Source organism: Tachyglossus aculeatus, chromosome 19, assembly GCF_015852505.1.
Source record: "Tachyglossus aculeatus isolate mTacAcu1 chromosome 19, mTacAcu1.pri, whole genome shotgun sequence".
NCBI lineage: Eukaryota > Metazoa > Chordata > Mammalia > Monotremata > Tachyglossidae > Tachyglossus > Tachyglossus aculeatus.
The window spans coordinates 4,766,635-4,781,781 of NC_052084.1; the positions used below are offsets into that span (position 1 = coordinate 4,766,635).

The 15,147-nt window shown below is 43.0% G+C and overlaps 1 protein-coding gene across 1 annotated transcript in view; it reads left to right on the forward strand.

Annotated features, from left to right (window-relative positions):
* Positions 1-15,147, forward strand: part of KIF26B (kinesin family member 26B) — a 277,322-nt gene that overhangs the window by 193,864 nt on the left and 68,311 nt on the right. The window contains 1 exon segment of the mRNA XM_038761100.1: positions 2,450-2,633. Coding sequence (XP_038617028.1) covers positions 2,450-2,633 — 184 coding nt within the window.

Sequence of the window (15,147 nt, forward strand, 5' to 3'; positions counted from 1 at the left end):
ATTATTTGAATTTTTCCAGATAATTTAGTCACACGCATAGCTAAAGAAGATAGTTAAAGGAGCAATTTGTTTTCTTCAGAACTTAGAGCCTTTCTTCAGCACAGTCCAACTGCTCAAAAGTTTTGGGGATTTTTCAGTCAACTAATAAATAGGGTTTTTTTAATGCAGAGCAAAATGCTAAGTGCTCTTGAGTGTGTAGCAGCTAGTAGACACAATCCCTGCCCTCATGGATTTTACACAGATTTTAAGGCTTTGAAGTCAGGGAGAGTAATTGTCTGTCGGATTTGAGGAGAGAGGGAGTTCCAGGCCAGAGGCAGGACATGGGCAAGCGGGGGTGGTGAGATAGATGAGATTGAGGTACAGGTATAGAGTGTGGGCAAGCTTTTCAGCTGCCTCTTTGTACGTATTCATCTATGGATATGAGTATCATTTTTATATATCTATATATGCGTATATGTACACAGGTCATTTCTGGGGTACGCGTTCAGATGTGCATAGTGGGAGGGGGAGTGTAGGTACACTCAAGACTATTTCCATGCCATTTGCTTCTAACATCCTAGTCTTTGGCATGACCTAACTCACTCAACTGGGGCTTTTTTTTTTCTTCTGTGATATTGAGGTATGTTGCTAAGCAACCAGGTCAGTAATTGGTAAATGCTTATATTTGATTTGATTTAAGTTACTTACAAAAATATGTTGCTGCTTCTCTCCACTATTAGACTAATGATAATCATCTGATTTTATTTTATCCAAATAAACTGTTTTAACTTGATTCATTCATCAAGCTCTTGTGTGACATATCATTTAGGTTTCTAAGCCTGTTCAGTTTTTGGATTTTACAAGAATATGGTAATTTGTTATGTGCACCGTTAAAGGGGCCTCTCTGCTGTATGTGGGACAGTATAATGTATATATTTATATATATATGCAAATGTGGCATGACTGACTATCATAAGGCATTTTACTGTGGATTGTAATTAAACGGTGTCACAACAATCAATTAATTCTGAGTAATTACAAAATGCTAAGAGCCCTGCCAAATGTTTGGGAGCAGAGGGGCTGGGCCTGGAGCGAGTCAATGTATATGATTTTGGTGGAGGAGGGGGTCATTGGGAGACCCGGCTGTGAGGATCCCAGAGGTTGGCCACTGACAGCATTCAAAAATGCCGGACTAACGCCTTTTGGCCATTCCCTCCTATACTCTCCCCTCCCCACCCCTGACCAAGCTCCCGGCAGGGGACGGATGAGTATTAAATCAGGTATAGGATCACCCTAGGAACGGGGCTTTGTCAGTCTCTTCCTGGCCCTTCAGCCAACCTTGTGAGAGGCTTTGTCGTGGTAATTAATGGAAGTAGCATAATCCAAAATTCGACTGGCCTCTCCTTGTGCCTGGATCTCTGCCCAGCATCTGCTGTTCCTTCCCAGAGCTCCAGAACTGCCCCTCTCCCTTGCTCCGGCTTTTCTGCCGCTCCTCAGGAGGAATGGCCAGAGACTCCTGACGCATGCCCAGGACCCACTGTGGTGGGTCATTGATGACTTGGCTAGATCAGGGCTGGGCAGGGATTCTGATAACTCTGTTTGTAAGTGGCAAGGGGCAAGAAGGGATGAGAATAGTTCCAACTCCAGAGGTGGAACCATGGTGGCACCACGGATTCAGCAAACCCCCACCTTCCAGGGGTCTCAACGTTGGGAGGCTTCTATTAGCAGTTGTGGTTGGAATGGAGCAAGTTAGAGCTATCCTGGGCAGACACAGTGGACTCAGCCTGCCTGAATCTGGCTGTGTTTGTGTTGAGTATTGAATTTTGTGCTCAACGATTATTTTCCAAATGTTAAATCCCTTCCTCCTGCCCCTGTCCCCCTCCGCCCCCCCCCCCCCCACGCCGATTGCTGGCTAATATTAGGTTTTTGCTGTTCTGTTGCTGAAGCAAGTTTGATTTATTCTTTGCCTATTGAACTGTGATTGACTTTTTCGCCCTCACCTCTCCCAGTACATACCAACACCTTGATGGGTCACCCATATGGTCTTCCTTAGTCTAACTCATTTGTTACAAGGTGTTTGGCTTAAAAATTGAGTAGGAGGCTCCTTAAATTTCCATTTGACTTGCTAAAAGGTTTATTGAATGATGAATATAACAGGTGCTGCTTCTACCTAAGACAACCAGCTCTATTCATTTTTTTAACTGGAGGGTCATGGATAACAAATAATTCTTTGTAAATCCAAAGGGCAGAGTGATCCATTTAGCATGTATGTTAACCACACAAATGATTGTGCAGCTTCAAGTTAGTGGTAATGTAGTAGGGGCGGTCTCCTCCCAAATAAATTGGGAAAGAACTGTCAAGCTTCCGCATCAGGGTCCCCAAACACCTGACTAGAGGAGGAAATCAGAATAAATCCACAGTGGCTGATGGTTTTCTAGTTGGTTTCCATTTTCTCTTTTTCCACTTCTAGAGCTGCTCAAAAATTGAACTTGTCTTCCAAAAAGAAGAAGCATCGACCTTCTGCGTCTTCAGTGACAGAGTCTCCACTCTTTGCTACCAATTTCAGCGGGATTCTGCAACTATCCCCACCCCCTGCACCACCGTGTCTGCTGAGGGCAGTCAACAAAGTGAAAGACACCCCAGGCCTGGGAAAGGTAGGATGCGTAGAGTCTGATCTCAGTCACTCCTGTGAAATCGGAGGTTTGGGGACTGAAGGAGAGGGGACAATAGGAATGAGGGGAGAAAGGGTGTTTCAGGCTCAAACAAATCTGCTGTGTCCTCATCACAAAGGAAAATGGAAAGAAAGAAGGAAGGAAATCAAATTAGGGAGGATTGTAGTTTTTTGTTGTTGAGTTTACCTAACAGCAAATTGAGACATTTAATTTGTTGGCAATCGAATTTGCCTTTAGTAGAGAAATGAATCTGCATTGTTCCAGAAACAGACAGAGTCAGGATCCAGAGACTGAGAGACAAGGTAGAATACAGAGGCAGGAGAGGAAGACAAAGATTAAGTGACAAGTTACAGAAAATCTCTTGTTCTTTCTCCTAGTGTCCCTAAAGATTTGTCTAGCCAGACAAAAAAAAACAAAAAACAACCTAGTGCTGCTGTTTCGAAACTGAACCGCTGCTGGGGTTTTAAGGGATTATTTTTATCTCCCCTAGTCTGATTGAGAAACACAAAATTTAGCTGTTTCAAGCACTTAGGAAGAAATTTAGGAAAACCTATCAGAAGATCAAAACCGTGTGGTTTAGCCATGTTTGGAGGAACTGAACCTTTAAATTAATTCGTAGACATTTTTCCTGGTTGTTATAGAAGGAATTTTAGGAAGGGTCTACCTACGATAAGCATTTATTTGCTTTGGTTGGGTGACCCGAGACTGAAGTTCATGTATGTTTATTCACCAGGTATTAAGATAATAGGAATAAAAATCTAAGCAACGCCATACCAGTAGGAGTAGTAATGGTTTTGATTGAGTGTCTGCTGAGTGGGGTGCACTGTACTAAGCTCTTGAGAGAAAGTACCATAAAAACACAGAACACATTTTTCTTATGTTATTTAAGCAATTACTATGTGCTAGGCACTGTTCTATATTCTGGGATAGACACTAGCTAATCAGGTTGGACAAAATCCCTGTCCCACAAGGGGCTCACAGTCTTAAACCCTATTTTACAAATGAGATAACTGACGCACATGGAAGTGAGATGACTTGCCCAAAGTCACACACAAGACAAGTGGTGGAGTCGGGATTGGAACCCGGGTCCTTCTGACTCCCTAGACTGTGATTTATCCACTAGGCCACACTCCTTTTATGAGACACCTTTGTATCAGTCATCCATCATGAATATGGGAATGGCAATGGGACAATTCCAAAACTGGTTCCAGAAATTGAAGACCCCATTTGCAGCAAACCTGGTAATGTTACATCTTGTAGTTTCCCAAGATCATCATCGTAATCACAATTCTGGTGTTTTTTAAACGTTTATATGCTAAGCATTGTACTGAATTCTGGGGTAGGCACATAACAATCAGGTCAGCTCCAGTCACTGTTCCACATGGGGCTCTGTTTCTGAGAAGGAGGGAGAACAGATATTTAATTCCAGTTATACAAGTGAGGAAACTGAGGCCCAGGGAAATTAAGTGACTTGCACAAGGTTACACCGCAGGCAAGTGGCAGAGCTGGAATTGGAATCCAGTTTCTCTGTCTTCCAGGTCTGTGTTCTTTCCATTATGCCACGCTATCTGTCATCATAACAAAAGGAAGACCTACCAAAATCTTCAGAAGTGATAGGCAGTTGAGGCTAAGAAATTTGTATAAGCAGTGAGGGGATGGCAAGGATAGAAAGATGTGGAGTGGAAGATCTGAGAGAGAGGAGGGAGTTCCAGGCTGGGTGAACAGTGTGAGAAAGGGGAGCAATTTACCCCATGGCATGTTAACTCCCTGGTTGCAAGTTGGCACCTTGGGAGGAACTTTAATGGTCCACCTGTATGGTCCCCATGTGACTACCTCGTTAGCAGAAAGGAAATGTTAGCATCTGGGAACCTGAGCCCAAGGGATCATTGTTTCATAGGTGTAAAGGAAAGAATTCTAATTCTTTCATTCTAACATGATAATGGTAAAAACCATATCTGGTATCTGGACTGCAGTTCGAGTATCATCTTTCCAATCTGATTACTTTTCTTGTTTCTTCTCTCCCCCTATAATTATGACCTAAAGCTCTTTTATCTTTATTGAAAAATTCTCATCAGTTTACCTCCATTGTATAATTTACATTTTAATATCTCAGAGGTAGGTTTGAAGCATAATACATGCATAATTGCTGCCAAAGAATGGGCTAATATTTGAAATGTTCTAAGCTCAATTAAATCACAAAGAGCAAGTTAATTATTTATACCTGGGCTGGGAGCAGGAAGTGGGGGATTTTAGGGGGGCTGTAGCCAGGCCTAGTCTCCCTCTCCCCCTTTTCCCCTCCTCCCCTGCCACCACCAATCAATCAATCAATCGTATTTATTGAGTGCTTACTGTGTGCAGAGCACTGTACTAAGTGCTTGGGAAGTACAAGTTGGCAACATATAGAGACGGTCCCTACCCAACAGTGGGCTCACAGTCTAGAAAGGGGAGGCAGACAACAAAATGAAACATATTAACAAAATAAAATAAATAGAATAAATATGTACAAATAAATAAATAGAGTAATAAATACGTACAAACATATACATATATACGGGTGCCAGCCAAAAGAGTGACCTTTCACCAGGCTCCCTGCTCCTTTAAAAATTGAGCTGGGGTCAAGATATGGAACTGCAGCATCCTGAAAGCTACAACTGAAGCCAATCAATTAATACTTATTGAGCCCTTACTGTGTGCGGAGAAACCCAGCAGCAAGACCAGATCTCAAGCCCCACTTTTTCCACAAAGGCAGCAGCCAAAACAGCCAATCAGATGCTGGGTATCATCAGGAAAGACAGGAAAAACAAATAAACAAAAAGTCCCAAATGAAACTACAGAATGTCTGCATCTGGAATATAGGTGTTTCTTCTGCTGGGTTTCTTCTTGAAGGTGGAAAATTCACAAGAAACCAAAGGAAGCATGTCTTCCCACAACCAGAGGTAAGCAGGAAGTTGTGCAAGCAAAACTTATCAGTAAGTTTGAGGGATAAATATGTGCATAAATTCATGGATGAGTGGTTTTAGTGGTTCAAAATAAACTACCAGATGAGAAAATAAACATTCCAGTAATGTCAAGAAAGACAACTGTCACAACAGCTCCTTCAGGCGTTCTGTTGTCAGTCTTACATACCGAATATGTGGCTGATTAGACCATTGATCCAACCCAGGACCACACTGTTCAGAAATGCCATACCAGTCCACAGTGCACCACCCTCTAAATGTATTGGCCTCTTTCCTTCTGCACAATGCAAATATTTCAGTTATTTAATTCGTGGTCGTGCGTAAAACTTGTTCAATTGTCAACATGTGCTCATGCTATTTGGGCTCTTATGTTGGGTCTGTCTCAGGATAAATTCATTCAATCGCATTTATCCAGCGCTTAGAGCAGTGCTTTGCACATAGTAAGTGCTTAACAAATTCCATTATTATTACTTATTAAGCACTTACTGTGTACAAAGCACTGTACTAAGTGGTAAATCCTCCTTACAATCACCTTGATTAACCTCCAAGCAGCATGGCCTAATGGAAAGAGCACAGCTTGAGAGTCAGGGAACATGAGTTCTGATGCCGGCTTTGCCACGTGTCTGCTGTGTGACCTTGGGCAAGTCATTTAAAATCTGTGCTCAGATACCTCATTAGCAAAATGGGAATTAATCCTACTCTTTCATAGACTGTGAGCCCCATGTGGACAGGGACTTTGTCCAACCTGATTAACTTGTATCTACCCCATTGCTTAGTACAGTGCCTGTCACATAGTAAGCGCTTAACAAACTGATTTTGTGGAAGGTGGTTATTGAAAGACAGTAGGGCATAGCAGCCGTTTGGGTATATCATCATCATCATGGTATTTACTGAGCATTTACTATGTGGAGATCATTGTACTAAGCACTTGTGAGAGTACAGCACAACAGAGTTGGTAGACATGTTCCTTGCCCACAATGAGCTTACAGTCTAGAGGAGGAGACAGACATTAATATAAAATATTGTATAGGTACAGTTTATGGGTATGTACATAAGTGCTGTGGGATTGAGATTGTGAACCTCATTTCAGTCAATAGTATTGTTTCCATTTTTGCTCAGTTGTATGAATGGAATCCCCATTAGTTAGAATTAGCTTTAAAATGGATTTTCCATGAACTCGTGATGAAAATACCATAAAAAACAAGTTTAGGTTTTTGCCTCTTCATTGTAGACCATCCTCTCTGCCTCACAGGCCTTTAACCTTGGCATTATTCTTGACTCATCTCTCTCATTCAATCCACATATTTACTCTGCCACCAAATCCTATTGGTTCTTCCTTCAGAACTTTTCTAAAATCCTCCCTTTCTTCCCCATTGAAACTGCTACCATGCTGCCTCATCTCTAACCTACCTGCTTCCTGTCTCTCCCCACTATAGGCTTTGCTGCCTAGATCATTTATCTAAAAACAAACAAACCCAAAAAACAAAAAAAAATTAAATTCAGCTCTTCTTATGCCTCAAAAGCCTCAAGTGGTTGCCCATCCACCACTGCATCAAGCAGAAACTCTTTATCACTGGCTTTAGAGCACTCAGTCACCTTGCCCCATCTTATCTTACCTCACTCATTTACTACTACAACCCAGCTGGCACACTTCGCTCCTCTAATGCCAACTTACCTTACCTAGATCTAAGGTTATCCCACGGCACTTGTGACAAGCCCCTCTTATCCAGTCTTATCCCAGCCAATTGCTGCCCGGGATTGTCTTCGAGCTAATCAAAGTGTTTATTGGGTGTCCCAAAAAAGTGGCAGTTCCATTTGATTTTTGAGAGAGAGACTAGTCAGACAGAAGGGATCACATGTTCCATTCTATTGTTCATGTATACCTAGGGCTGAAACGAGCTGTTTAAAAGCGACAGTTGGTTTCTTAACATTCTCATGATGTAGTAGCAAAGTTTGTTATATTGGCATTCTGTGAAAATTGGGTGAGTGTATTGTCAATCAATTGGTGCCTACAGCTGAAAGTCTATTTTAAGATCAGGATGATCAAATCTCACCAGTTTTAATCTATAGTAGGGGAATAGTATCAGGGATTAACCTTGGCTAGAAAAATGACAGTCAATGGTATTGAGTGCTTACTGTGTGCAGAGCACTGTACTTAGCATTTGGGAGTGTACGGTGCAATAGTTTTGGTAGACAAGTTCCCTTCCCATGAGGACCTTGCAATCTACAATCAGTACCAGAAAGTCCAGCAGCAGCAAAGATCACATCTCTCTTCAGGCTCAGGGGGTTGGGGGGAGGTGTGGGGGTGAGAGGTCTGCCCCCCACCTCCACCAAAGGATTCAAAGGCAGTTGGGACCACCAGCAATGGTACAATTCAATTGGTGGGTTGTATACATGTCGTTGAGCTACTTAAGGAATGGTGTGATGCATACATGCGCTACCATCCATAATAACAAGCCTCTTATTACAAGTAAGATTGTATATCCAACCATGTGGGAGTGACGGCATCATAAGGGGCAAAATTTAGCTGTCAAATGTTCAATCAGTGATATTTATTGCTTGTTTGCAGAGCACTATACTATGCACTCAGGGAGTGCAATTCAATAGAGTTGGTAATTTTTCATGGAGAAACGCCCAGGCATTGTGTCTCTCACACCCCTCATACCAGTCTCTTGGGTTCACTTAGGGGCATCTGAAGAGTGGGGAATTCCTCTACATCTGGGACTAATGCTGGGGTCGAAGACCCCTTTATCCTTGCAATAAGATCCCTTTGAAGGTGAATGGGGATTGGGCCCCTGCCCAAAGGTGGAGAACCAACCCCTGCCAGCCCCAGTGCATATTAAGCAGGCTAAGCAGGCCGACTGTATTTGAAGGGACCGCTCAGCCTTTGCCCGTTCCCCTCCCCCCATAGCCCACACAGCAAGGGAGTGGACCCAAGTCTCACTCCCACCAGCCAGTAGGGAACTTTCAGTTGGGCTCTTATTCTCCATCCCAGTGAGTTTCATAGGGAAGTCCTGTTTTTGCCACTCCTTCCTTCTTAAAGAGCCAGGAAGGCTCAGTCCTGCTAAACACCCATCAGAAATACAAACCAGAAAGCTCTCTGGCTAGGAACATAAACCCACCCTTGGGTGAAAGCAGGTTCTGTTTTCTATTCTGGGTATGCAAAAGGTGACCAGCAACTTTAAGCACTGTGTCCTGCCATATGTCCAGCCATAAGTTGAATGTTCGCGTGATAGCAAGGCATGAGGAAATTCATTTTTGAAAGTTCTCAACCCCCAAAAATACCCCTCCAGGGCTTAGGAGTTTGGAATGGAACCCGGTAGATCATCAGACAGGACTGCCCAGAAGCCTGTTAGCTAATTACGTGGATTCATAAATAATTTATTTTCCCCTTTTAGCTTTCTACTAGCCTCATCATTTAATACCGAAAAGTCTGGATTCCAGCCCTTATGTCCTGCAGTCTTCCCAATTTTTCTTTACATGATGAATAAGGGAGACCTGAAAAGGGGTGGATTGGCTGTGAATCTAGAGGGTGAGAAAGAGTCATCCAAGCTTTTCAGAGGTGCCACATTGGATCATAGACACCTGCCCAGGGTGGGGTTCACCCGGCTTCTCCAGTCATTTCTCGGCATCACCCACAAACCCTACTTGAAAACAAATGTCAGGGCAAGGTTGCCAGTGAAGGGGAATTGAGTCTAGACTATAAGCTCGTTGTGGGCAAGGAATGTGTCTACCAACTCTGTTATATTGTGCTCTCCTAAGTGCTTACTACAGTGCTCTGCACACAGTAAGCACTCAATAAATACAATTGATTGATTCAGGTCATCGGCATATATGGCAGTGAGAGCTGCCTTAAGTCTCTTGGAGAAGCAGCATGGCTCAGTGGAAAGAGCCCGAGCTTTGGAGTCAGAAGTCATGGGTTCAAATCCTGACTGCCAATTTTCAGCTGTGTGACTTTGGGCAAGTCACTTCACTTCTCTGTGCCTCCGTTACCTCATCTGTAAAATGGGGATAAAGACTGTGAGCTCCACGTGGGACAACCTGATCATTTTGTAGCCTCCCCAGCGCTTAGAACAGTGCTTTGCAGATAGTAAGTGCTTAATAAATGCCATCATCATTATTATTATTACTTGGAGAGGAAGGGGTGTTAATAATTACTATTTGTTAAATGTTCACTCTGTGTCAGGGACTTTTCTAAGCGCTGGAGTTGATACAAAGTTAATCGTATCAGACATTGTCCCTGCCTGACGTGGGGCTCACAGTAAGGTAGGAGGGAGAACAGGTATTGAATCCCTATGTTACAGTTGAGGAAACTGAGAAATGGTAAAATTAAGTGACTTGTCCAGGGTCACACAGCAAGCAAATGGTGGAGCTGGGATTGGAACCCAAGTCATCTGATTCCCAGGCCCATATTCTTTCCACTAGGCCATGTTGCTTCCCATGGTACCAAAGCAGCTGCTTATGGTAGATTATAGCAGGGGTATTGCAAGGAGGCCAGAACAAAGACATTCATTGATTCATTCAGTCATATTTATTGAATGCTTATTGTGTGCAGAGCACTTTACTAAGTGCTTGGGAGAGTACAAAATAACAATAATCAGACATTCCCTGCCCACCAAGATCTTATAGTTTAGAGGGGGAATCCCAGTTCTTTCTTGTCCCTACTACCGCTGGGATGTTCTCATGTGATGTAACAGAGCAGTGGATGCTTGGGAGGCAGTTGCAACAGACGTGCCATGTAGCAATCAGGAGAAGCCTTGCTCTGAACAAAGACTTTTGGAAGATCAGGATACTAAGGGGCAGTTTTGGAAATAGCAACCGGCCCTACAGGCAGCAAACACAGCAGCTCAGTAGTGAACTCTCTTTGTGGACTCCCAATGTGGAATGGATTTCCAGTCCTTTCCTTTCAGCTACTTCTGTATGAAGATGTGTTTGTTGAAAAGGTTGCAATACCACCAACAGTGTCTCCTACACCTGCATCGACAAATAGCTATTCCCAGTCGTTGGCACAACATATCACACTGGACAACTGCATATTAAATCATAGCCTGAGCCAAGAGAAAGAGCTATAGTCCTGCTTCCTGAACTCTGCTTCCTTATTTTCTTTTTGTCCTCCAAGTCACCTTGTGAGAGTATCTTGCCTAGCCAGGTTGTTAAACTATGGAAGCGGTAAATACCGTGAAATGGTATTCATGTGTGTGCGTGTGATTTGTTGATATCCCGTGTGTCATCAGCCATGAAATAATCATGAAAATAAGTTTAAAGTGGAATCCTTAGCAGTGGCCCTCAGACGCATTGCTGATGACAATCATCTAACCGAATGGTAATTTAATTGGAACCCACGAATGCAGCCCCACGCCCTAGCAACCATTTGTAACCCTTGCTTTAATTCCCACCAGCCATCAAAGTGAGTTCACGTGTGCCAAGAAGTCTATCAAAATCTCTCATCACTGCAATACCCTGGGAAGCTATCCTTCCAGAAAAAAAAAGATTTCATTAATGATTCAGCAGTTTGAAAGCATCGGCTTAAATGCTAATGTCTCCAATTAGCCAGAGAAAGGGGAAAGAATGAGCAAGTGACGTTAAAATATCTGAGACTGTCAGTGGGCAGCAGAAAAAGAAAGGGGAAGGCTTTGTAATTCCAGAGATGACTCGTTCAGCGAAATACAGGACTTGGAGATGAGTAACTATCACTGCTAGGAGTGTCAGCTTTGGTGGGGCCACTGTTTAGCAAAGCACCCCAGTTCTGACATTTTCTGCTTAATATTTACATTATGTGTGTTTGGGTGTGTGAGCTTCTTCAGGATAGAGATTGTTTCTTTTCATGCCAAAAATATGGAAAGCAGCATGGCTTAATGGAAAGAGCAAGGGCCTAGGAATCAGAAGACCTGGCTTCTAATCCCGGCTTTTCTGCTTGCTTGCTGCGTGACCTTAGGCAAGTCACTTCACTTCTCTGTGCCTCAGTTCCTTCAACTGTAAATTGGGGCTTCAGTACTTTTTCTCCCAACACTTACACTAGGAGCCAAATAAGCGATAGAGACTGTGCCCACCACATTATCTTGTATCTATCCCATTGCTTAACAAACACTTTTGTTGTTGTTGTTATTAATCATAATAATACAGGAGTCCTACGGCCAATACCACCTTCCCTTGGGTAAAAGTACATTCTCTTTCAAATGTATGATACGGCTTTTCTGCAGTTCTACAGAATCCTTCCTGTCTATCCAAGGCTTTCCTTTACTCCCGTCTCAGTCTCTCTCCAAAAAAGAAAATGCGGTTGTTACATTTAGAGCCAAGATGTGTGCTAATGCGGCTTGGGTTCTGAAGGTGCGTAGAGCTGAACCCCAGCCAATGCTGAGGGTAATAATGAGCGCTCCATGATTAATCAGATGGATTCTGGTTAAGGACACTGACAGCATCTCTTGTCTCTATGGACTAGGCTAAGGAGTGCAGGTCAGGGAAATAAGCAGTTCCATAATGAATGTTACAAAGGCAGTTGATTAATATTTGCTTGGAGATTTCCCAGAAATGGTGTGGGTACTGTGGAGCTTCAGAAAGGAGTAGATACCTATCAATTATTGATAATTTCCTACCAGGAGAAGTGGGGCCGAGACCATAGCTGTTCAGGTGGTTTCCATAGACTATTATTGTATAATAATGATGACATTTATTAAACGCTTACTATGTGCAAAGCTCTGTTCTAATTGTATTTAGCTTGTAGCCTGCTGGGTTCTTTATCGTTGCAGTTTTATGGCATCAGGCAGTGAACTGATCAGAGGGAGCACCTAGTGGATATACTGCTCTCATCCTTCACTTCACCTTTATTATAGTGTTATATTGCACTGTCCCAAGCACTTAGTACAGTGCTTTGCACATAGTAAGTGCTCAATAACTATGATTGACTACTGAATGGCCCATTGAGGGGTGCCCCTGAGGGAGCATGGGGCATAGGGCTGGCACCTCACCTGCCCCTTGTTCTTTGTCAGCATTCTAATTTCTGCGTTTTCAAACTAAATTTAGGATCTGTGGTTTTGAGTTCACCCCTGATGGAACATTGTTTCCCGGTTCCAAGACAAAAGATTTTTGAAAGTTCGTGAAAATCCTTGAGGATTATCTGCCATCACTAATAACTGATCAAATGCCATTTTATCCGAGTTAAATTGTGGAGGAATCAGAAGCCTGAGAATGCTTTTGTTTTACATTTACTGAACAGAAATGGGTGAGGTGACAGGAGTGATCATTCTCAGCCTTTTATAATCCAATCCTCACAGCACCCACTCGAGATAGGTGAGTGATTAGCAGTTGGAGTCCCATGAGTGGAGGAAAGGTGTCTGGGAGGCTGAAGGCAGCATTGAGGTGACCTTTGGGGATATGGAGGATCTAGTTTCTCAAAGTGCATCACTTGTAGAAGAGAAAACCAAGTCTGGTAACTGTGTCTGCCCAATTTTAAGGAGCAAGGCAGTCCTTGAAGTGAAGCAGCATAGCCTAGTGGACAGAGCTCAGGCCTGGGAGCCAGAAGCACCTGGGTTCTAATCCCCGCTCTGCCACTTGTATGTTCAGTGACTTTAGGCAAGTCACTTCACTTCTCTGTGCTTCAGTAACCTCATCTGTAAAATGGAGATTAAGACTGTGAGCCCCAAGTGGGACATGGACAGTGTCTGGCTTGATTAGCTTGAGTCTATCCCAGTGCTTAGTACAGTGCCTGGCACATAGTAAGCGCTTAATAAATACCATAAAAAAAATAAAATCCATCAAGTCTACTGATTCTTGGCTTTAACCTCCCCGCCCTGAAAAAGCCCACCCAATCTCCCATTCAGACGAACCTCTGGTCCCTGTATATAAGCCTTATATTTATCATACCGTGTAAACACTGCAGCCCTAATTAGGTCAGATTAAATCTCAAATCCTTGACTTTGCTGCTTTACTTGCCAGACATTGTTCAATTTGGGCATGGTCGTCTTTAGTTAGCCAGCCAAACTCATTAGCCAGGCCTCCTTCCTAGCCAGTTAAGCCTTTTTCCCTGTTAACCAAACAAGTGGGACATTGAATGACTGTGCAGAAAGATTAGGGAGGAGCTCCTTTTAGGAGCTTACCAGACTTTCTGTGAATCTTATCTAGTTGTCCTTTTTAGGGAGTAGACACCTGACACCCACAAAACAATGATCCTTGAAACTTTCCTAGGCAGTGGGAAACGGTGGAGCTGTAGTACTAAGAGCATTCATTCATTCATTCACTCATTCAGTTGTATTTATTGAGCACTTACTGTGTGCATAGCAGTGTACTAAAACTTGGGAAAGTACAGTATCACAATAAACAGACACATTCCCTTCCCACAAAGAGTTTACAGTCTAGAGGGCAGGGCCGGAGATGTCTTTTCCTCCTCTGTCTCAACACCCTGAGTTACCACCACACCCCACTTAACCTGACACTCATCCAAAATGTTGGTGGTTAGGGCCTACCCTTCCCTTTGGCTTGCAAGCATCTCCTTTAAGATCTTTGTTCCCTGTCTGATAATTGTCATTCAACTGTCCATCTCATATTTCACCTTTCATATTTTAAAAGCCTGAATTCCTTATTTGGTTCCAGAGATGTCAGGAGGATGTGTTTGGTGGATTTACATCGATTCTACTGTCATGTGTTGGATCGTCCTCCTTAAATGCCTTTGATAGAAAAATGATCAGTTTCCTGTCAAAAGTCAGGTGCTTCAGAACTTTCCTTTTAGAGCTGGGTCTGTGGACCCTATTTGTCCAGGTTAGGCCAGGTGGGGAGGGGTTGGCTATTCTCTTCATGAAGCCTTGATTGAGGCAAGATGAGCACACTGTGCTCAGCTGCAGGGTACAATTCTGTTAGGTCAGTAGCTTCAGGGAATGGCTGACTGCTATGCTCAGGTATCCGGACCTGAACTGTGCTTGTGCTACACTCCATTCCAGCTGCAAAATCTCCCAGTGCTGTCAGCTGATCAGATTTCCCTTAAATTCTTTGCATCCAAAGTGAGTATCATTCCCAGATTGTGGGAGGGAAGAACTGCTTCATTTTCACACACATCCTCTGCCAGATCTCTGCTTTATTCCATAAAAAAATGCAAAGTTTTCTTTGGTTTGCTCTTGAGTACTTCAAATGACATAAATTGAGTCCAGATTTGTGTGTGAGGTGGCTTCCTTTCACAGCAAAGTGCCTGAGATATAGTTCACATAACAGTTAAAAATAAAGCAGCTCTGGGAATCAGCATGACCTAATGGGAAGCAGTGTTGTCTAATGAGCAGTAACAATGGACTGGGAGTCAGAGGATATGGAGTCTAATTTCAGTTCTACCACTTCCTTTCTGTGTGACCTTAGGCAAGTCACTTGTCTGTGCCTTAGTTTGCTCAGTCTGTCCTCCTCTTATTTATTCATTCATGCATTCAGTTGTATTTATTAAGCACTTACTGTGTGCAGAGCATTATACCAAGCACTTGGGAGAGTACGCTGTAACAATAAATTAACATAATTAATAAATTAATGATTAACTTGTATCTACCCCAGTGCTTAGAACAGTGGTT